We start from the raw sequence: 24,089 nt of genomic DNA, 5'->3' as shown, positions 1-24,089 counted from the left end.
CACTTCAATGCCAGAGTTCCTGAGCCAACATGACTGGAGGAGGAATTCTGGGAGTTGAAGTCCACAAGTCTTAAAGCTGTCAAGTTTGAACACCCCTGAGGGGGGGGTTCTAAAGGGTTAGGGGTGCAAGGGTCTTGTAACTTGACAGCTTTAAGACTTGTGTGCTTCAAATGCCAGAGTTTCTGAGCCAACATTTTGGTTGCTAAGCAAGAGCCTTGTTAAGTGAGTTTCACCACATTTTACAAGTTGGCCACGCCCACCCAGTCCCATGGCTGGCAGGCCATGCCCACCCAGTCACATGGCCAGCAAGCCACTCCCACAAAACGGGACACACCTACAGAAGAGATTCTAAAAATTTTTGAAACCCACCACTGAAAGCCAACCACATTTAGAATCATCTCAAGTTTATTACATCTTAATTTACACAGAATATAATGCAACCCAGAAGTTAGGGAGAGTGATCAGAGACTATTACTTTGACCTCTGCCTTTTAATAATTTTTTTTTTTTCCTGATATTTTTAAGAAATATTTTGAACAAAATAGCTGTTTTAAAATAACTCTTCCGATATTTTTTTTAAAAAATGCCCAAGAATCAGGCTTTTTCCTCATTACATGCGGAACACTGACAAGTGCAGTAGAAATTTAAACAAATATATAAAGTTCTCAGTACATTAAAATGGTTTCTTTGGTGGTAAATGAATATATTTATGTGGCCATTTAAAAAAACCTGAAGATTTCTATCCAAAGGGAACAGACTTTTGGTATAGCAATCTACAGTATAGCACCCTTTTTAAATAAAAATTGCCATATAGACACATTTAGAAAAATAGCATCCTTCAAAACTAGCAGGATTGAAATTCTACCAGCTCCTGGCTTTAATAAGATTTAGAGCTGTTAACATGCTTCAAAAATGACTTGGAAGAACAATTTTGTGCCTGTACTGATCCAAAAACTTTGCAATTTGTTTAAAAAAGTCCATTTTGAGGGAGGCGTGTCAGAAACATAAAATAAAACTGCTGTTGCTTTAAGGTTCTACTTAAAGCCACTGGATTCCTTAAAGTGCCATTATTTAAAGCCTTGGGTGGAAACCTGGGAAAAGGCAGGCTGTTTTATTGAATAGCAGCCAAGTGTTGGGCTTCCCAATCATTTTTCAAGGCCTGCACAAGACTTGTTAAGATTTGCTTCCCGATTCTGAAAATAAAGGATCAGACGATGAAGGAGCTGAAATCCTTTCACTAGGTTACCGGATGCTATCAGGCCAAATAAGGCATTGGAGGTAGCTCTGTTTATGTTATGGATGGACTATCCCAAATGGGCGGGGGGCGGGGGGAGAGGAATACAATTTAATAAATTGATGGATTGAATGAGTGGGCCAGGACTCTACTTCTGCATCTGGATTAGTGCTTTTCAACTGTGGCCCCTTTAAGTTGGGTGGACTTCCAACTCCCAGAATTCTGGAAGTTGAAGTCCACCCATCTTAAAGGGGCCACAGTTGAGAAACCCTGTTTTAGACCATCTCTGTACATGGAAAAGGTGCTTTAAATTCTCTGGGTTCTCCAGGAAGCTTCCTCGGAAGAAGAGCAATAAATACAGGACAGATCAAGGGCCCAGAAGGACCATTTCAGACTCAAGGTATTGCACATTTATCAAGAAGAATCTGGTTGAACCCGGTCACCATGCAGCTGTAGCTGTAGGGCCTGGTGTTGGCATAAAGCAGCGGAGATCTTCTGCAGTGGAACTTGATGGAGCCCTGAGGATAAAAAAAAGATGCTGGATGACCAAGGCATGATACCAATTAAAAAGATACGACAATTGCAAAATGGGAAGCGCGCTAGATGGTTATTTACAGGGAAGACAAATTGGGGCACAGTTAACGTACATATCTAAAGCAAGTATGTGATACAACAAGTGTGTGATACAGCAAGTGTGCAATATATATATATATTTATATTGAGATATTTATTGGCTAATTTTATTTGCCACCCATCTTGACGTGGGTCTACTCTGGGTGGCTCACAAACCATAAAATTAAAAAAAACAAATGTAAAGATAACAGTAAGGTAAAGGTTCCCCCAGCACATATGTGCTAGTCGTTCCTGACTCTAGGGGGCGGTGCTCATCTTCGTTTCAAAGCCAAAGAGCCAGCGCTGTCTGAAGATGTCTCTGGGGTCATGTGGCCGGCATGACCAAATGCCAAAGGCGCACAGAACGCTGTTCCCTTCCCACCAAAGGTGGTTCCTATTTTTTTCTACTTGCATTTTTACGTGCTTTCGAAGTGCTAGGTTGGCAGAAGCTGGGACAAGCAATAGGAGCTCACTCCATTACGCAGTGCTAGGGATTTGAACCGCCGACCTTTGTGATCAACAAGCTCAGCGTCTTAGCCACTGAGCCACCGCATCCCTTTACAACGTATCAGTAGCAAAGGAATAAAACAATAAAGAATGGAAGTACAATAATATGAAATTTAAAAAGATGGGCCGAGGGGGACGGGAAAGCACAGGGGGGAGGTTGGGGTCAGTTAATTAGTTCAGTTGCCACCATATGTATTACTATGGACTACATATCCCGTAAGATAAAACAGCTGGAGTTAATCCTTGACTTAACAACCATCCGCTTAGCGACTGTTTGTCACAACAGCATTGAAAAAGGTGATTTACAACTGTCTCAGCATCCTCATGGTCACATGACCAAAATTTGGGCTCTTGGCAACTACCAAGAGTATTTATGATGGTTGCAGCATCTCATTCTGCAACCCTACCAGCCAGCTTCCAAAAACCAAAGTCAACGGGGGAAGCTGAATTTGCTTAACAACTGCATTATTCACTTAAGGGCAGTGATTCCCTTAACAACCATGGCAAAAAAAGGCCATAAAATCAGGGGCAACTCAAGAACGGTTTTGCTTCGAGATGGAAATTCTGGCCCCAATTGTCATAAATCAAGGACTACCTGTACAGATAGTCCTCAACTTACAACAGTTCATTTAGGGACCATTCAAAGTTATACCACCAAAGAAAAAAAATGACTTATGACCATTTTTCACACTTAATGACCACTGCAGCATCACCGTGGTCATATGATTTGCCTTCGAATGCTTGACAACTAATTCATACTTACGACGGTTGCAGTGTCCTGGGGTCATGTGCACTGTTCCCTCTAAGGTGCGCGCCTGCGCGGCCGCGCACGTCACAAGAAAAGCCCGCGCAGCAGATTCTATCTGCCGCGCAGAGTTTTTTGTAAAGCAAACGTGGGGAAGTCCTTTGCAGGCGGCTAGAACTGGCCACCTGCAAAGGACCTCCCCAGTCTTGTTTTGAAGAGCACAGCTCTTCAAGTCCATGTTCGGGGGATCCTTGGAGAGGGGATTCCTTCCTGCGACTGCGAGACCCCGCCCAGAAAATGCGGAGAGATTGGCTGGGCTGGATGTGGCCCACGGACCTAATTTCCTTTCCTGTCTTGAAGGAACGGGGGAGGGGGAGGAGGGGGAAACGCGTTGGTGACGGCTTCATCCAACAGCCTCAGCTCAGCTGAGCTCCGGACTGGGGTTTTTTTTTTTTGGAAAAAAATATATGCTGGCTTGTTTCTTCGAAGCCTCTCCGTCGAACTCGGCCTGATGGGCTCTTGGTTTGTGAGACAGGGTGTTATTGTGAGCTCAGGGAAGAGGGGAATCAAATTACGCCCGGGGTTGGGATCCGTATCTTGTCGGTGGGCGCAAAAGGCAGATGCATCTCCACACAGCTGCCCCACCTCCCCGGGGAGCGGCAGGAATGATAGGCAGCGCCAGAGTGGTCACCCTGGCCGGAATCTTCGGGCCCATCTGGGAGGCATCCGGGTGGAAATCTGGATTTGAACCTCTCCTCCTGTTTTCCCCCTCCCTCTTACATGCCCCCTTGGTGCAGCGGGCTACTGCCGGCGAAAGGAGTGGGGCGGGCGACATTGCACAACTGGGTAAATTATAAACCACCGATTTTAATCCTATTTAATTTTTAATGGTATCAAATTTAGCTATAAAGTGGCCTTACCTACTTTTTTTTCCCTGGGCCTGCTAAATTTTGGTCCCTGGTGATACAATGAGTTAAATGCATTCTGGCCTGGATTTCCTATTGTGCAATTTGTGTCATGGACTTAATCATTTTAAATTCCATAAAATGCCAGTACACATCCTTTCTGCCAAGAGATCAGAAAAAATGCTTGAATCTTCTGATATTTAAATGATTTATAATGTTGTTTAGATATATAATTTGGATTACATTTGAAAGCTATGCATTGATTAAATACTACAGAATACAAGCAGTTCTTTCTTTTTTGGTTTTAGAAAAGGATAATTCCCCTTTTAGCCAGGCTTTTTGAATTAGATTATGGTGATGTTAACACCACTTTTTAAGTAGATTTCAAATTTAAAAAAAAAAATCTTTTAGCTGCTTTGAATACCTTGGAGATGAAAAGATGGGGTACAAACTTAAATAACAAAAAAATAGTACATTCATTTTGAAAAATGCAAGACTTGATTAATTTCATATCTTTATTTAAAATAGTTTTGGCATGGCATATGGTTTTATCGATTCAGTTGGAAATGATGTGGATGTTGTATCTGATTCTGAGGTATATATATTCTTAAGTAACATAACATATAGTATATAGTCCAAACTTGCTAGACTATTTAATTGATCTTACTACTTTAAAGGGGGAGAGTTTCATGATAAATTATTTTATTACATTTATGTTGCATTTATATATTATATTTATTACATTTATATTTCACATTATATATTTGTATTGTTATTTTAGTGTTTATTGTCAATTTTGATAGATATTATATTGATATATCAATACTGATTTTACTCATACTAAATAACAATTACTGCTATTATTTATCAGCATTAAATATTTACAGTTTTTAATATCGAGTTAGTCGTATTTTAGAATAATAGGATTATCTTTTAATAGGATAATTGGCAAAATCTAATTCAAATGTGATGGGTTGCATTCCAAAGGAATGTGAGAGGACAGGTTGCCTGCAAAATGCCAGGACCCAGGACCCTGTTGGTGCCATGTCTCTCTCTAGCCAGTCTAATGATCTAAAAGCTGAGCAGAAGTCTTTTTTTTTTCAGGGTGAGCGGAAAAGTATAGTGTTTGAGTGGCACTTTTCATGCCTGGCATTCATCAGGCTGAAACCTCGCTCGCAATCGGCGCTTGACGCTTGGAATGTTGCACAAATGTCCAGCAGACGTGACAGCAGTTCAAACTGTGGCTCTCTTAGGTGCTCAGGCATGAAACTGTGCCGCTCAAACACTATACTTTTCCGCTCACCCTGAAAAAAAATTAGAGGGAACATTGGTCATGTGATCCCCTTTTGCGACTTTCTGACAAGATTCACTTCAGCTTAACAACCGTGTTACTAATTTAACAAATGCAGTGATTCACTTAAAAGCTGTGGCAAGAAGTCGTAAAACCCACTTAACACAATTTTCACTTAACAACATAAATTTTGGGGCCAATTATGGTCGTAGGTTGAGGACTAGCCTGTACTATGCTAGGAATGGCTAACAAAAGGTAGGAATTATTTTTAATTCACTGGGTCTCCATGTATTCAAAAAAATATACCCTATTTTCTCGGAGTAAAAGACGCTCCAGAGTATAAGACGCAGCTTAGTTTTTGGGGAGGAAAATAATAAGAAGAAAAATTCTGCCTCTGCCTACCAGCATCCATGGTAGTCAGCTGACACATGGTAACAAGGTCAGCCAATGAATAAGGAGAGCAACTAAGTCAGCCAACGAGGGCTAGGTGAAATTTGCTGGGTGAGCAAGAAGGAGGCTGGAAGGAGCCTGGCTTAGCCAAGAACTGAAAGTGAAACTGCTTATGTTTTGCTTGTATTTACTGCTACTTTGGAAAACCTGCTTTTGGTAATGTATTGTATATGATGATGATTATTTTGAATCCTGCTGAATGAGTTACTGTGCTTTCTGAACATGATGGCTGCTGCAAACTCTGACCAGCCAGGTCAGCTTCAGCACTTATTGCAGCCTTTCAGCATAGCTGATTGGCGGGTGGATCGATTGCCGGTATACCCCCAATCAGCTGTTCCAGGCTGCAGGGATTGCCACAGACCATCGCCGCCTCCATGCATCACGTTTTTGGCCTCTGGTGGGGGTGGGTGCGGCTACATTCAGTATATAAGACGCACCCAAATTTCCACCCTCTTTTTTTGTGGGGGGAGGTGTGTCTTATACTCCAAAAAATACAGTATATGGTTGCGCTTCAGTGTTTGGTTGAAAATGAAGTAAGTGTGGCTGCTTTCCAGGGATGTGAGTGTGTGAGTGAGCAAAAGTCAAATGTGGAAGTGTGTGTAACAGTAGACCTTACCTGTGGGGCAGCTCGGATGGAGTTGACACCTTGTAGAGAGAACCTGGTCTCTGTTTTGGTCCAGTTCATCTTCTGTAAGACTTGGAGGCAACTTAGGAGAGCAAGTTCTCTCTGGAGCCCCTCCAGCGTTGTCGGGGTGCTTGACAGAACAAGGCTGAGAGGCCAGACGTGGAGGATGGGATTCAGAGGGCAGAAGCTGTCCAGTTTTTTAGCAGCCTGGCCTAAGGGAGCAGCTGCCCCAAGGACAGAGGGAAGGGGATGTTCCTCCATGCCATCCAGTTCTTCTGCAGCTATCACTGCCATCTTGGTCTACGGAAGAAGAATAAAAAATACTCCAATTTACCCACCAAGTAATCATTGAGAAAAGGAAAGATTTATTTCTCTTCTGGATTAAATAATCTGGAAGCAGTACAACTGTAGGTGGCGCAGTGGTTAGAATGCAGTACTGCCGGCTTCTTCTGCTGACTGCCGATTGCCTGCAGTTCTACAGTTCAATCCTCACCAGGCTCAAGGTTGACTCAGCCTCTCGTCCTTCCAAAGTCAGTAAAATGAGGGCCCAAATTGTTGAGGGTCATAGGCTGACTCTGTAAACCACTTAGAGAAGCACTTTGAAGCGGTATATAAATCTAAATGCTAAATAATCTCAAGCCTGCAATCATTAAAAAATGAGATAGTCCTCAACTCATTTAGCAACTGTTTGAAGTTGCAACACTGCTAAAAAAAATGATTTACAATGGGTTCTCCCAGTTATGACCGTTGCAACGTTCCTTGTGGTCACCAGGACTTGATTTGGGTGCTTAGCAATCGGCAGGAATGGTTGCAACTTAGATGGTTGAGGTATCCAAGGCTCATTTTGTTGCCATTTACAATCTTCTCAGCCGGAATCTGACAAGCAATGTGGAAGCCAGCAAGAAGTCGCAAATCATGATCACTTGTCTCACTTCATGACCGTGGCAAAAAAAAAAAGATGGTAAAATTGGGTGCGGTCATATGATGCCTCACTTTAGAGACCGCATCACTTAACAATGAATTTTCCAATCCCAATTATGGCTGTAAGTTGAGGACTATCTATATGGGGAAAAAAAAATCTGCAGCTTTCCCCCGTTTTTGTCACTTAAATTTTGACTTATGAGGGGAGGGGAACACAGGGGCTTTCTTTAAATTCCCACAAATCTTCTATTGTTAATTGCAAAGTCATGTCTGACCCATTGTTACCCCACGGACAATGTTCCTCCAGGCCTTCCTGTCCTCTACCATCCCCTGGAGTCCATTTAAGCCCACGCCGACTGCTTCAGTGACGCCATCCAGCCACCTCATTCTCTGTCGTCCCCTTCTTCTTCTTTTGCCCTCCGTCTTTCCCAAGGCTCTTCTCCAGGGAGTCCTTCCTTCTCAGTAGGTGGCCAAAGTCTTCAGGATCCGGCCTTCTAAAGAGCAGTCAGGGTGGATCTCCTCTAGGACTGACCAGTTGGATGGCCTTGCAGTCCAAGAGACTCTCAGGAATCTTCTCCAGCACCAGAGTTCAAAGGCCTCCATTCTGTGGCGCTCAGCCATCCTTATGGTCCAACCTTCACAGCCACCCATTGCAAATGGGAAAACCACAGCCTTGACAATACACACTTTGTTACTTAGCTACATATGTGTCAGTAGTGTGTGTGTGCGGGGGAAGGACAACAAATGATGCAAGCCATGTCAACCCATCATTACATAAACTCCACCCCTCTTGTGTGTTGTGAGATTGCACACGTTTATTATTTTACCAATTAGATTTATTTGCCGCTCATCTTGCTTCAAAGTGGGTGACTTACAACATTAAAAGTAATAAAACCGTAAAAAACAGGTATTTCTGATACAAATAAAATTGCAGTTAAAAGATGGAGAGGGAGGGAGCAGGATGTGAAGGGGTAGAGGTGGGATCTATCTAGTGCTTACAGAGTGATTATTCCTGCGTTGTATCTGAAAGCAATACTTTACGATGCGGTTTTCATCACTTTGAGGAAAAAGCCACCAATTCTGTCAATGCTTCTACCCAACCTGTCGAGACTCTTCACCAACATGTTTCAATGCATTTGTAGGCATAAGGACTAGAAACTCTTGAAAAACATTTTTTTAAAAAAAAAAACCTTTGTCCAGAACTGCAGCATGCATTTAGTTTTGTTTCCAGTTTTCAAAAAAAAGAAAATTTCTGGATGATTTTTTTTTTAACCTTGTTAAACTTGATTTCTCTTACCTTCCATTTCTTCCAGGTGCGTTTTATAATCCTAACAGCTTTACGTAACCTCTGGAAATGTTTCCTAGCTAGCCACTGGCGAACAGCTACCAAAAGAAGAGAGAGAGAGAAAATGCATTAAGGGAATATGCTAGAGCAGTGTTTCTCAACCTTGGCAACTTTTAAGATTCGTGAACTTCAACTTCCAGAATACTCCAGTCAGTTATGTGGACTGGGAGTTGTTGAAGTGCACACAACGTGCCAGTTGCCGGGGTTGAAAAACTCTGTGTTAATAGGACACAAATGCAACTCTCTTATACTCGGAGAAATGGCGCTTCTGACTTTCTTGGAAGTTGGGAAAGTAACAGAATAAGAGAGTTGGAAAGGATCTTGGAGGTCTTCTAGTCCAACTCTCTGCTCAAGCAGGAAACCCTATGTTCTGACCTAGGCTTCCCCAAAAAGTATGAAGCAGATTCCTGGTATGGATACAACCCCTTTTTATTGAACGAATGTGAATTCCTCTCATTCACCTTCAGCAAGGGTCTGGTAAACAGTCTTTCAAAGGTGAATTTATGACCACAGGCCTTATCTAGTTTGGAAAGCTGCCATGTAAATATTTTCCAGACACAGTGCTGTGCAAGGAAAGGCTTGGCACAGAGTCTCTGAGATTCACGGACAGATCTTCACACCCCTGAAACCAATGAATGAATTGTTTCCTGCAAAACAATGCAGGACTCCCCTTTCGCTCCTCTTTTATTTCCTATGGGAGGGGCCATTCACCATCCACCTGTGGCTTTACTCCCAAGTCAACCCTGATCTCTTAGCTGTTCTTTTCTTCTGGCAGCTCTGCACATGCAGCTCCAGCTGTTCCTCTGCCTCACTGTTGTCTAGCTCCGTAGGCACCTGATCACTGTCAGACGGCCTCGGCCCCACCTCTGCCTCCAACACAGAGCCCTCGTCCGAGCCTTCCCCAGCCTCCAGGACTGGCCCATGTTCTTCCCCAACCTCCTCACTGTCCGACTCTGCTGGCCGGTGGCGGGCCACAACACCCTATACCATTTCAGGCAAATAGCTCTCCAATCTCTTCTTAAAAACCTCCAGTGTTTTTAAGGCTTTCCAGAGGGAGGGAGGAGGCATTTCCATAACTTGGTCCTTTTAAATTGAAATCTCCATGATTGAAGCTGCAAAGCAGAAGTCTTCACTCTAAGCTACGTCTCTCCTCTCAAAGGACATGTAGAAACTCTTCCAGATCTCTCAGTAAAGGAGTCTCCCCACCCTCTCACCTGACTGGATGACGGTTGCAGATCGTCTCTGCCTGGCGATTTTCTTCCTCCGAAACCTTCTCCAACAGCCCTGGATGCAGAACGCTTTCTCGGATAAGATAGAAGCCCTTTGGAATTCGAGAAGCTCCAACTATGAAAAACCGTAAAAAATAAAATAAAAATTCTTGTTGGACCTGGTCGTAGCCAAAACAGATTCCTACACACAGTGGTGGGCTGTGGACGGGTTCGCCCGAATCGGTAGTTTGGAGCACAGGTTGGCCCTGCCCACCTGCCTCGATGCTATCTGGTCCTAGATCGGGGTGGGTTCCTGCTGCCATTACTACCAGTTTGGCGCCCGAAAAACTTTGCGTGCCCATGCAAATTTTACACTCCGCGTGCGTTTGCACTAAAAACGGTCTGCACATGCGCACAATATTAAAAAGGGGGGGAAAATAACATTGTTTCAATGAAGATTATTCTGCGCATGTACAGAACAGAAAATCAAGATGGCGCCACCGAGGATAGAACCGGTACGGTGACGTGTCTGCCAGAATTACTACCTATTCGGCCGACACCTACCATACCGGTAGAACCCACCTCTGTCCTAGATATCTGACTTTCTGGCTTGCTCGCTCCGCCTGCAGCCCAGCTAATTTGTGCGTCTCGCCCATTTTACTAACCGTGGGCTGACCTAGCAGGTGTGCATGAAGCCTCCCCCATCATAAAAGCCATGTTTTCAGTTCTGCGCCCAAGCACAGGTGCGCGCACTCACATTTTCAGCGAACTGGTTGTTAAAGTATGTGCAGCCCACCTCTGCCTATACACACACACTCTTTTTCCCCCTCAGAGTCAAGACTACCTGTTCAGGGCTAAGCCTCATTTCCTCTTTTCTGGTTTATGCCAATCAAAATGAGTTTGTCTTTCCCCCACATCCAAGATTAGGTGGAGAGGAGGTAGAATGGAAAGGCCTGGATCTAAAGTGTCTTGCCTCCACCTCCCAGACTTGTTTTTCACGTGTCCTCATGAGGGCTAGAAATCTTTGATGTTGCGGAATCCTATCTTGGCAAAATTCACCCTGATTCCACTCCCCGGCCAACATTTTGTTTTCCTTTCCAAAACTCGCTGGATGATCCTTACCATGGAGTTGGTCAAAAATACTTTGGTCTTGCCACAAAACAAGGGTAGGTGAGGTGATTTTGTTTCTCCAGGTTTGGCAGATGAATTAATGGGTTTCACTTGCCGAAGGATATCTTGGACCTTAGACTGCAAAGAGTCACATTCTTCTTCTATAGGAGGAGTCGCTGATTTGCCTGTGAGAGAATTAAAAAAAAAAAAAACACACACACACACTGTAAAAGGTTTTAAAATATTAGCAGTCATTGTGGGCCAAACTACATGGGTTTGAACTTAACAAACACTAAGTAAAATGGGACTAACTAAAAATGTCTTGGAAATGCCAAAGCAGGTGGTGCTGTGAGATCTAAATATGCACAATCTTCCCCCTCTTGCATGGAAATGGTTTATGCAGTCTGCCTTCTTTACTGAATCTACAGGTAGTCCTCGACTAATGACTGATTAGGATTAGGATTAGGATTAATTTTATTTGTATGCCGCCCTTTTCCGGGAGGGACTCAGGGCGGCGAACAACTCAAAGGGGGAAAGGGAACATAGAACACAATACAAGTGATTAAAATAACCAAGAGTCACACAGCCACACAAGTCGAGAGGGGAGGGGAACTCATCAATCCCAGGCCTGCCGGCACAGCCAGGTTTTAACGGCTTTCCGGAAGGCCTGGAGAGAGGTGAGGGTCCGAATCTCTGCGGGGAGTTCGTTCCAAAGGGCCGGAGCTGCCACAGAGAAGGCCCTCCCCCGGGTGGTAGCCAGATGGCATGGCTGGTGGACGATTGCTTAGCCACTGCTTGAAGTTACAATGGAAGAAGGGAATTATGACCCAGATTTGAAGTTACAGTGGCCATTCTCCCAGTCTGCTATCATGTAACCACATTTTGGCCATTGGGCAACTGGTCTGCATTTATTGTAGTTTGCAGCATCCTGCGGTTATGTGACCATAATGTTTTTTCCAGAAAAGGAAGGGGGGGAGGAATGCCCCACAGCAAACAATGGCTTCGCTTAGAGACTGTGGTGTTCGCTTTACGACCGCAGCGTTCTGTAAGGACCTGCCTTAACTAGTTCCTCAGGAAAGTAAGACTCTTGAATCCGTTCGGTTGAATCAAGAGAACTTTTACTGAGCGAGAAAAGTGATTGCAGGAAAGCAAGGCAGGATCTGAAGAAGCCTGCGTGAAGCACACAGCATTCTTTCGTTTCCCCAAACCCCCTGATCAGTCCACCAACAGCCAATGTGATACCACAAGATTGTTATGGAAACTGAAGGGCTAGGCAAATAACAGATCATCCTCAGGACGTGATGGCCTACAAGTCAAGCTGGGACCGGTCAAGAAGGAATCCGCTCCATCTCCAAAGACAGTTTCCTCCCCACATCCCTAATTCCCAAGCAGTTATACAGTCAAAGCAAAACCATGCCAGTGCTCCTCCTCCCACCTTTCCAACAGAATTGGCAGGACAGGATGGGGGACCTGACCCATTCGCTTTATGACAGATGCAAAAAACAAAATCATAAATGTGGTCACAGGATGATCTGCTTAACAACCATCCTAACTTACAAGAGCGATTACGGGCACAATTACAGTAGTAAGTCGATGAGTAACTGTACACAACAGTCCTGTGAAATGGTGTACTTGCCCCAGCTGCTAACAGTTTGAAAGCATGCAAATGCAATTAGGTAAATAGGCACTGTTCTGACCGAGGCTTCCCCAGCAGCACAAAGCCGGGTCCTCGTCCCGATAAACCTCTTTGATTTAATTGACAGTGAATTCCTCTCCAGCAAAATCTTTCCTCTCCCATCGTCTTTCAAGATAGTTCACAATTACTGACCTTTATCAGGCTTGGAGAGTGGCCAGGCCCATATCTTTCAGATGCCACAATACTTGGCAAGAATGCAGGAATGAACTAATTGTCTCCTGCAAACTCCACTCCCCTTTCGCTCCTCTTTTATTCCCTCTGGGAGGGGCCATTCACCATCCACCTGTGGCCTTGCTCCCAAGTCGACCCCTGTTCTTTAGCTGTTCCCTTCGTTTGGCAACTCTGCATCCGCACACTGGGAACAGGCTCCAGCTGTTCTTCTGCCCCACTGATCTCAGACTCTGATAACTGTCAGACGGCCCAGGCCCCATCTCTGCCTCTGACACAGAGCCCTCATCAGACCTTTCCCCAGACTCCAGGACTGGCCCATGTTCCTCCCCAACCTCCTCACTGTCTGAATCTGCTGCCAGCTCCACTGGCTGCTGGTGGGCCACAACAGGTACCACTTTGGTGGGAAGATAACAGCATTCACCTTGGCATACAGTCATACTGGTCACATGACCACAGAAGCTTCTTTGGACTACGCTGGCTCCCTTGACTAGGAAACGGACATGAGCAGCTCCCCCCAGAATCGGACACGACTAGACAGGGGAAGCATTTACCTTTACCAACCCATGTAGTTTGGCCTCATGATGGGGAAGTCCTAATCTAAGCTTACCTCTACTAGCCAGCTTTGTTCTGCTAAAGCAAGAAGAGAGGGGTAAAGTGGGTTGCTTGGAGAGAGAGAGAGGCTGCCGTAGAGAGAAGCAGGTTTTGGGAAGAGTGGAAGAAGAATCCAAGAAGAACTAGGAAAAGCAGAAGGGCAGTTGGAAAGAAAGTGGGCAATTCATTTGATTAGCTGATAACAAAAAATAAATCCAAAACTAAACCAAACACCAATAATTATTCCTGGATTAGTATACAGGCACTCCTCGAATTACGACCACAACTGAGCCCAAAATTTAGGTTGTTACGTGAAACAGTTGTTAAGTGAGTTTGCCCCACTTTATGACTTTTCACACCCTTATTGTTAAGTGAATCATTTCACTTATTAAACTAGTAAGACGGTAGTTAAGTGAATCTGGATTCCCCATTGACTTTGTTGGTCAGAAGGTCACAAAAGGGGATCACATGACCTTGGGACACTGCAGCCGCCATAAATGCGAACCACTTGCCGAGCATCTGAATTTTGATTGTGTGATCCCTGAGATGCTGCAAAGATTGTAATGGTATAGTATAGCCTTTATTGTCATTGTACAAAATAAACACAACGGAATTTAACTCATAACTCATTTTTTCAGTGCCCTTGTAACTTTGAATCGTCACTAAATGAACTGTTGTAATGTTAGATGCTTGGTTTTTTGTTTACAAATAGTGACAAATGAAATGTACTTCCCTACCAGAAAGGAGCACTGAGTTATTTGTGTGATTCTTCAAGTGATAATTTGGGAATTCGTGTATATTTGGATAAAGTTTTCCAGAGCAGGGGTCTCCAACCTTGGTCACTTAAGCCTGGCGGACTTCAACTCCCAGAATTCCCTAGCCAACTTTGCTTGAAGACCTTGCATGCCCCAAGCTGATAAAGTCAATCTTGGAGATAGTTGTGAAGAAGAAGAAAAAAAATGAAACTTTGACTTTGGTTGATTAGAAAAGATTTGGTGTTATAGGAATGGCCAGTTGTATATTCATGTATAAAAGCAAAAAGAAGAGTTGGAAGTCAATGGCCTTTTTCTTTCTTTCTTTTTTCTCTTTCTCCTTGTATTTCTTACCCTCTTTTCCCTTTAATTTCCTATTTTTTCTTCTCTTTTTTGTACTTTATATAATAAAACAAAACCTTAATAAACATTAAAAAAATAACCTTAGCGATAGTCCATGCTATTACCACTTAGATACAACCTTAAGCTTACCATTCTCTGCCTCATGGGAAATGTCATTTCCTTGACTGGACGTTGCTTTCAGATTCCGTTTCTTTAATTTCTTCAGCAGCCCATAACGTTCTAAAAAGCTTCCGAAGGAAATCCTGCCAGGAAAGCAGGAGGGGAAAGAAATGATCCAATGCATAATTCAATTCTGTATACTTCTATACAAACAGCCCTCAACCTATCACTGTAATTGAGCCTGGAAATAAGCTATTAAATCATGCCAGTTATTAAACAGGTCACCAGGTGACCATGCCTGATTTTATAACCTTTTTTCTTATGATCATTAAGCGAATCCATTGTCTGCAATGGGCTTTTTTCCCCCCAGGAAACCAGAAGTAAATACCAGTCTCTGGGGTGCGTGTCCGTGTGTGTGTCCGTGTCTGTGTGTAATATTTGTATATATCTATGTATGTATGTGAATATACACACACATACACACACACACATATATACATACATACATATATATATACACATACACATGCATACATACATATACATACTTACATACACACACATATATACACACATACATACATGCATGCATACATACATAATGGTCATATACATGTGACACTTCAGATAGCCATATATATGTGGGCTGGTTGCCAAGCACGCAAAATGTGATCACATGACCCAAGGGAGGGATGCTGAAGCTTCAAATCTGGGTTTTTTTTAAGTCGCCTTGGGAAGGTCTGTTGTAACTATGTATGTCCAATCGATGTACTAATTAAATGAATTGTGGAAGCATAACTTTCTCTTTTACTCTTTCTCTCCATCCCTCTGCCATTCCTCCACTCTACTCCAACCCCTTCAGCTACCCCTTTGCTTCTGGCTCTGATTCATGATGGACCTTTCAGGCCCTCCTAAAAGAAACAATGTGGAGAAATGGTGGCATTTATGAAGGACCATCTCTAGGGGAGATGTATAGGGATAGTTATTGCTGCACTCCACCTATGTTAACAATGAATGTATTTTTGGGCAATTGAGTGATTCCCAATCAAAGCATCTGGCAACCTAGAAGTTGCTTTAAGTAGTTCTATTTCTAAAGTTCAGACTGTTGCAAATAAGACCAGCAGGCTTGGAGGAATTCAAAAAATTTGCAGAAGCAGAAAACGGTATATACTTAGCAAAATTATCAGTAATAAACTAATAACTTGCTTTGAGGCTATCAGCCGATAATAGGAATATCAGATGAAACCTACTGAATGTTATGTCAGCATGCTAGTCAAACAGTCACATTAATTTTAAATTTGGATATAAGCAAAAGGCTTATAGTGTAAAATAAATTACCCAACCTGTACACAACAAATAAATACCTTAAGAGACAAAGGTGCTGGAAACTTCGTACATTTATTGTGTGGGGTTTGGCTTGTAGGATTTTTAAAAAAAGGGGGGGGGAATCCTCTCCCACCACTGACAACCCAACTTATTGGGAATGAGATGATAATTACTGTAGGTATACAAACCATTTCCAAATATTATCAGGGCAATGAGAGAAAAATGCAGGAAAAAAATATACAAGCCAGGAAAATCATAAATAAGGAAAGAAATGCAACCTCTTTACCTAACTGGAAAGCCAGCTGCACTGATGTTGACAGTTTCTACAATGCCACATGCCTCCAACTGCTGCAGAACCTGGAACAGAAAGAAGTTTTGAAGAATGCACCACCCCAAAAACTGTTCCCACTCCTGGGGATCACCCTGTCAGACCTGCAAGCCATGTTTTTGGACTTCAGGCCTGCCACACTTTCTACCGTGGGAAAAATGGGAGGTGGGATTATACGGAGTTGGGTGATATGTAGCCATAACAACATTCTTTCTCAGAAAGTCAAGGTCACTTTTGTCCCTGCACATGGCCGGATATGGATGGGAGGAATCTGTCTTTGTGGTAACAAAGATTAGGACCATGTGTTAGACTTGTGGGTGTTGGGGCAGGGGCTTGGACTTTCTTTTGGGTGGGGAAAACCTCGAAGCTTTCAGATTCGGGTTTTCCCAGATGACAACTCTAATAAATTGGAACTTGGAGGAAACTTGGGAGTTTTATTTCATTGGGGGTGTTTTTTGGAACCTTGACACACACACTCCAAGAAGCCTTCAGAGACAGAAGGGTCTGAGAAGTGCAATACTTTAGTGCAATACCCATTCAATCTTAGCCGAAAATCATATAATAGCGACTGGCTGCACCACCTGACAACCCTAGCCCAGGACCGAAAACAATGGCGCCAAATTTCCATGGAAGTCGCCTATACCCACGATGGGTGAAGAGGCGTCAAGTACAAGTACAAGTACAAGAGAAGTGCAATAAGAACCATAAGCGGTGTAGAAACTAAATTCTACAAAGGGAAACTGAAAGTGCTGGATATGTTGGGTATCTTGATAAAAATTGACCTTGAAGGGATATGACGAATATCTGAAAGAAGCCCAGAGGAAGGTGAATACTTCTGCATTCTCATTTCAGAGCTTGGCGTGGATTTTAATTACCAGGAGGCAGGTTCTAATTGAAGGTTGGAGAAAAAGTCCAAAGAATAAGAGTAGAATAGAACAGAACAGAATAACAGAGTTGGAAGGGACCTTGGGGGTCTTCTAGTCCAACCTTCTGCCTAGACAGGAAATCCTATACCATTTCAGGCAAATGGTTATCCAACATCTTCTTAAAAACTTCCAGTGTTGGAGCATTTACAACTTTTGGAGCCAAGTTGTTCCACTGATTAATTGTTCTGTCAGGAAATTTCTCCCTAGTTCTAAGTTGCATCTCTCCTCCATTAGTTTCTATTAGTTTCCAGAGATATAAGTAATTTTCTTAGCCATAGATTTCTTCTATTGCTAGGTTCTGTTTTCTTATATTTTACATTTTTAAAAACAATTTGAGTGACAGGATGTACCAATGATGTCGTGTAAACGGCGGGACTGAAATTTTTAATTTTCAAGGTTTTTTTTTTAAAAAAAAATAGGCAACACGGTTGCACTAAACCAGCCTCTGTTACACCTGTTAATACAGGTAGTCCTTGTCCTTATGACCACAATTGCTTCTTGTTTGTTTTATTGTTTGTTTGTTTCTTTTATTAGTTTTGTATGCCGCCCACTCTCGAAGGACTCTGGGTGGCTTACAATAAAAAAGGGAAAAGGGATAATAAGATAATACAACAATTTAAAATACTCAACATTCATAGTTACAGTGGGGCTGGATACTTCAACAGCCCCCGGCCTGCCGGAACAGCCAGGACTTGTTGGCTTTACGGAAGGCCGGGAGGGTAGTAAGGGTCCGGATTTCCACGGGGAGCTCCTTCCAGAGGGCCGGAGCTGCAATAGAGAAGGCTCTCCCCCGGGGGTTCGCCAGCCAACATTGGCTGGCAGATGGAATCCGGAGAAGGCCAAGTCTGTGCGATCGAATCGGTCGTTGGGAGGTAATTGGCAGGAGGCGGTCTCTCAGGTACCCAGGTCCGATGCCATGTAGGGCTTTATAGGTAACTACCCTCAGGTGCTCTGGAGAATAGCTTGACTCCCTCTTCTTTGGGGCAGCTCCTGAGATATTGGAAGACTGCTATCATGTCTCCCCTAGTCCTTGTTTTCATTATTTTCCTTATTTTCATTTCATTCCACGGGCCAGATCTAAGTGCCCACGGGCCTTGAGTTTGACACCCCTGTCCTATGGTGCCTTTGGGGGTGAAGGGGAAAACATAAATAAAAAATTAGTGTACAGGTCACCTCCTCTTTTCTGAAAACGGCCGCCTTGCAGTCTGCGTTGGGCTTAATGCATCGGATGTAGTGCGGGGTGGTGCTGTGCAGGATCTCCATCAGCTGCTCGAGGGAACCCTGCAAGAGAAACAAGAGAAATGGGCTCTTGAGGCTTTTGGAAAGAAAAGAACTGATCTGCAGCGTAATGCATTCCTGTTCAAAGCTGCAATTTATTAGCATGGCTCTTTTCTAAGGCATCCCAAATACATATTGTCTCCTGGTTTTATCCCTTCCCACTGCAGCCAGCAATCTGTGCCTGCTACACTCATCGGAATCACGCCTCATAAGAAGCCTGGGGGAAGCAGGATGTGAAAGCAAAGCAAAGCAAAGCTGGGGGAAGCAGGGCACTATGTGAAGCCAAGGGACTGACTCAGTGGTGGGTTGCAGGCGGTACGCCCCAGTATGGGCTTACCGGATCCTGCCCGGAGCACTGGGTACCGTGCTCCGGAGGGCCCACCCGCCCGAGCTTCTTACATGTGCTTTAAGCTTTTGGCGCTTTCATGCAGGTGCATGGCTGAGCAGCTGGAGCGTCGCAGAGGCTTCCAGAAGCGTCATTTTATGCTACAACACATGCGTGCGCCGTGCACCACACACACACATGTGGGTGACTCCAGGGCCATTACAACCATAGTGGTTGGAACGGAATCCGGAACCACCACTGGACTGACTGGAATAATTTGAGGTTTTTCCTGCCGGCTTCCCCTATGTCTTTGCTTATGGGAAGCCAGCAGGCAAGGCTGCAAATGGGAATCATGTCACTGTGGGGTGGTGCAGTCATCCTAAGTGGCAGCTGGTTGCCAAGTGTCCAAGTCCTCGACTTGTGATAGTTCTTTTAGTGACTGTTCAAAAGTACAGGTAGTCCTTGATTTACAACAGTTCTTTTCGTGACCCTTCAAAGTTACCATGGCATTGAAAAATGTCACTTATGATCATCTTTCACACTTATAACCATTGCAGCATTCCTATGGTCACGTGATCAAAATTCAGACATTACCACGTGACTCGCATTTATGACGGTCACCGTGTCTGGGAGCCATGTAATCCCCCTTTTATGATCTTCCGATAAACAATGGGTATATCAGATTCTCTTAACAGCAGGGTTGCTAACTTAACAACTGCCGTGATTCACTTAACAACTATGGCAAGAAAGGTCATAAAATGGGCAAAACTCACTTTACCACCATCTCACTTAGCAACAGAAATGTTGGGATCAGTGGCGGTCATAAGTCAAGGACTAACTGCATTACTTATTCGGTTCTGTTACAATTTCAAATGGTCATTGAACAAACGGTTGGTAACTGAGGACTTCTTACACTTCAACGATTTGTCCTCTGCTCGTACAGCATCCCAGAAGACCATCCTGCCTCCCTTACCTGTGATCTCCTGTTCTAAGAATCTCACTTCCTCCTCTTCCTTTGGTTTAACAAACACAGGTTTGGGGGCTCACTACTGTAGGAGGAAAGCATTGGGGGGCAAAGGGGGGGGAGAAATGAAGCACAACCTAAATTGCAATCTGTAAATGGGACGAACCTTAAATTTTGAGACGACTGTGACAAGTGCAGGTTTTGCTTGAGCCTTTGTATCATTTTCGTCAGGTTTGCTGTGTGTCTCTTCGACAGGAAACAGTTTCTGAAGCAAGGTGTCCTGGGATTGTTGTAGCAATAGGACTAACTCCGGGGGAACAGGATCCTGTATTTTTAAAGAAAATGAGGTGGCAGGCTGAACCAAAGTAGGCCCCAAGCCTGAACCAAACTAGGGTCTCATGATATTAAGCTTTAACTGTTCATATATAGAAATTGCAAAGGTTTGCTTTTAGGACATGGTGCGGTTAGACACGGGTTAGAAGCACATGAAATCTGCTGAAGCAAAGTATCTAATTTAACCTATTTGCTGGCTTGACTGTAAATCTGTCTGGAAGACACATTTTAGTTCCTCAAATGTATGCTATAGTTGACCGTTGGCTGACTATGTATTATAACTTCCTGTAGACATAATATTGCTGTAACTCAAGGACAAATCTTGAGGGGTGTTTCCAAAACTAACAGATGGCTTTAGCTGAAAGCGATAATCTATATAAGGAATTTCCTGACTTTCACTCTTGGTTCAGGCCATTGTTCCTGAACCTGCGCAATAAACATTTCCTTCCCTGAAGAGCTGGCTTGCGTGTCCTGTCTTTTCTACAACAAAAAAAACAGAAGCAGACGAATTACCAGACTTTGTCATAGCGAACCATAAACATACAGAACAAATTCTAAGTGCATTTGAGTGTTGCAGCAGAAAGGGCTTCTGATAAAAATTCCAGTCCTTGCTCCGCCCCCAATGCATCTTGGGAGGGAGGGAGGGCTGGTGTTCCGAAGGGTGGGTGCCACTACAGAGCAGGCCACTTTCTAGATCCTATTGGATGGAACTGCTTAATGGATGGAGTACGTCTACTCCAGGCAGAAACAGATTTAACAAATTAACAGAGTTGGAAGGGACCCTATAGGTCATCTAGTCCAACCTCCCCGCTCAAGCAGGAGACCTTACATCATTTCTGATGGATGGCAGTCTAGTCTCTTCTTGAAAGCTTCCAGTGATGAAGCTCCCATAACCTCTGAAGGAAACTTCTGTTCTATTGATCGACTGCTCTCACTGTCAGAAAATTCTTCCTTTTTCCAGGTTGAATCTCTCCTTGATCACTTTCCATCCATTATTCCTTGTCTGGCCTTCGGGTGCCTTTGAAAATAGCTTGACCCCCTTCCTCTCTGTTGCAGCCCCTCAAATATTGGAAGATTGCTATCCTGGTCCTTCTCTTCCCTAGACTAGACATGCCCAGTTCCTGCAACCATTCATCTTATGTTTTAGCCTCCAGTCCCCTCATCATCTTTGTTGCTCTTCTCTGCACTCTTTCCAGAGTCTCCACATCTTTTCACATCATGGTGACCAAAACTGGATGCAGGATTCTAGGCGTGGTCTTACTAGGGCTTTATAGAGTGATATTAGTACCTCATGTATTTCAAACCATGAACTACAGAAAAGTTTATATATATATCTAACCTTTTTGCTACACAAAAGCTTCAGAAAGGAGACCCCAACCAACAGCCAGATATATAATATTTATTAGTGCATCTGTGCACAAAATTTAAAATTTTGTGGGGATGGTATCATACTATTGTTGGAGGAACTGCAGGAGAATTTTTTCCTTAGATAAAATGGTGTGGAAAAAATATTCATATATTGTATTTCAATAAATGTTATCTTGTGCATTCTTTTGGCCTGTAAGGTCAGTAAATGATGGCTTAAATTGGTGCTGTTCCCTGTTACCAAAGATTCAAGTGGCATGTGCAGGGACTTTCTCTGTGGCAGCATCCTTCCCATTTTTACAACTCACATTTAAAAGGGTGATATTTGTTATATCAGAAAATAATAAGAAAATGAGGCAGAGAGAGAGAGAGGGAGGGAGAGATGGAGGGAGGGAAGGAGATAGAGATGAAAGGAGGGAGTGTGTGAGAGAGAGAGACAGAGGGAGGGGGAGAGAGAGATAGAGAGAGAGGGAGAGACGGAGGGAGGGAGACAGAGAGGGAGGGAGAGACGGAGGAAAGGAGAGACGGAGGGAGGGAAGGAGGGAGAGAGGGAGAGAGAGGGAGGGAGAGACAGAGGGAAGGAGGGGAAGAGAGAGGGGAGAGAGAGAGGGAGAGAGGGAAGGAGGGAGGGGGAGAGAGAAGGAGAGACGGAGGGAACGAGGGAGAGAGACAGAGAGGGAGGGGGAGATGGAGGAAAGGAGAGACGGAGGGAGGGAAGGAGGGAGGGAGAGAGGGAGGGAGAGAGAGGGAGGGAGAGAGAGACAGAGGGAAGGAGGGGGGAGAGAGAGAGGGAGAGAGAGGGAGGGAGGGGGAGAGAGAGGGAGGGAGAGAGAGGGAGGGAGGTAGGGAGAGACGGAGGAAGGGGGAGGTGGAGAGAGAGAGGGAGGGAAGGAGGGAGGGGGAGAGAGACAGAGGGAAGTAGGGGGAGGGAGAGGGAGGGAGAGAGAGAGGGAGAGACGGAGGGAGGGAAGAAGGAAGAGGGATGAGAGAGAGGGGGGGAGAGGGGGGGGTTACTGAGACTTGAACTACGCTTTGCTTTTTTAAACAACTGGATCATTTTCTTTAATTGCCCACGCATTAAACCTATCAAAAGCTTTATTTTACCTAAGAATTAAATATCTGTGAAAAATTGCACCAATGAAATTTGATTTTGGCCTCATTTTGGCACTTACCAAAAAACAACTGAGAGCTCTCTGGTTTCCCCATCTCCCATTTAAATTAAGAAACGTAAGTGCTAACCAAACATACCTTATTTTTTTCCACCATACTCTCAATTCGATAGCAGACGCTACCAGCATAATGGGATACAATGAAGTTTGGCTCCTTCCTAAATTTCTCTCGGCTTACACAGGCGTTCTTGGACAGAGCCATCTCAATCCGACTTTGAAACTGCGCGGCATTGGAGGTCCAGTTAAGGCGACAGGCCTGCCAAAGGAAAGAGGGGCACACAGTGGGGAAAAGTTGGCGAGGAGGAGGAGCAGCAGCGCCAACCAAATTTAGGCATAGATGAGTATTTTGGAGCAGTCCAAAAAGGGGGGAAATCCAATGCCATGGTCAATGTCTGTGGAGGTTCTCAATCTTTGAAGATAGCAAAGTCCACGTTCTGGACAGAGAGGACCACTATTTTAAAAGAGGGGTCAAAGAGGCCATCTATGTCAGAACTGAACAGCCCTCTCTCAACAAAAAGGGGGTGAGGGGGATACAACACCGCCCATCCCAAGAGCCAAGGTGGCGCAGTGGTTAAATGCAGCACTGCAGGCTACTGCTAGATCAGCAGGTCAGCGGTTCAAATCTCACCGGCTCAGGGTTGACTCAGCCTTCCATCCTTCCGAGGTGGGTAAAATGAGGACCCAGATTGTTGGGGGCAATATGCTGACTCTCTGTAAACCGCTTAGAGAGGCCTGAAAGGCCTATGAAGCGGTATATAAGTCTACTGCTATCCTTTACAACACACTTTTGGCAGTTCCAAGAAGGCTTTGCACCCATTCGCATCACTCAGGTGACCTTGAGGACACAGGTAAATCTCCAAGTGGCCTCAAGGACCCTCTAAAAGGATGCAAATGACCAGCTGTCTGCAAGGAGTATAAATCCTTCCATTCCCCACCATCCAGTCCAGAGATGGGTTGCTACCGGTTCGGCCAAACCAGGCCTGGGTCACGGAACCGGTAGCAACCCAGGCTGGTTATGCCTCCGAACCGGTTCCCTGCTCGCTGCAGCATGTTTTTTGAGCGTTTTTTAATGTTCTGTGCACGCGCAGGCCTATTTACAGGGAACTGTGCGCATGCGCGCACCCGCAAAGTAACGCCGGCAGCAACCCACCCCTAGTCCAGTCAGAGCTGAAGAAGCTTCTTGGATGAGAAGCAAAACATCTTGAAGGAAAAACAAAGGAAGTCCAGTTGCCCCTTGAAAAAGCACCTTTGGGACAAATTCTGTGGCCTTTAAATCATGCACTCATTTGTGCCTTTTAGGAAAAGATAAAAGGTTCCCTTCACACATATGTGCTAGACGTTCCTGACTCTAGGGGGTGATGCTCAACTCCGTTTCAAAGCCAAAGAGCCAGCGCTGTCCAAAGACGCTTCCGTGGTCATGTGGCCAGCATGACTCAACGCCAAAGGAGCAT

General features: G+C 44.3%; 1 protein-coding gene across 2 annotated transcripts in view; it reads right to left on the bottom strand.

Annotated features, from left to right (window-relative positions):
- Positions 1-475: 475 nt before the first annotated feature.
- Positions 476-24,089, bottom strand: part of MYO19 (myosin XIX) — a 46,361-nt gene continuing 22,747 nt past the window's right edge. For both annotated transcript variants that reach the window (XM_032214928.1, XM_032214929.1), the window contains 10 exons: positions 22,718-22,894; positions 19,938-20,096; positions 18,378-18,485; positions 16,237-16,307; positions 14,655-14,767; positions 10,965-11,137; positions 9,849-9,978; positions 8,587-8,672; positions 6,360-6,668; positions 476-1,751 (listed from right to left, as the gene is read on the bottom strand). In XM_032214928.1, the coding sequence (XP_032070819.1) occupies positions 1,629-1,751; positions 6,360-6,668; positions 8,587-8,672; positions 9,849-9,978; positions 10,965-11,137; positions 14,655-14,767; positions 16,237-16,307; positions 18,378-18,485; positions 19,938-20,096; positions 22,718-22,894 (1,449 nt within the window). In that variant the 3' untranslated portion in view covers positions 476-1,628. The remainder of the gene's footprint in view (positions 1,752-6,359; positions 6,669-8,586; positions 8,673-9,848; positions 9,979-10,964; positions 11,138-14,654; positions 14,768-16,236; positions 16,308-18,377; positions 18,486-19,937; positions 20,097-22,717; positions 22,895-24,089) is intronic.

This window comes from Thamnophis elegans, chromosome 4, assembly GCF_009769535.1.
Source record: "Thamnophis elegans isolate rThaEle1 chromosome 4, rThaEle1.pri, whole genome shotgun sequence".
Classification (NCBI taxonomy): domain Eukaryota; kingdom Metazoa; phylum Chordata; class Lepidosauria; order Squamata; family Colubridae; genus Thamnophis; species Thamnophis elegans.
Note: the sequence above shows the minus strand (reverse complement) of the source record. Positions and strands in the feature narration are given on the sequence as shown.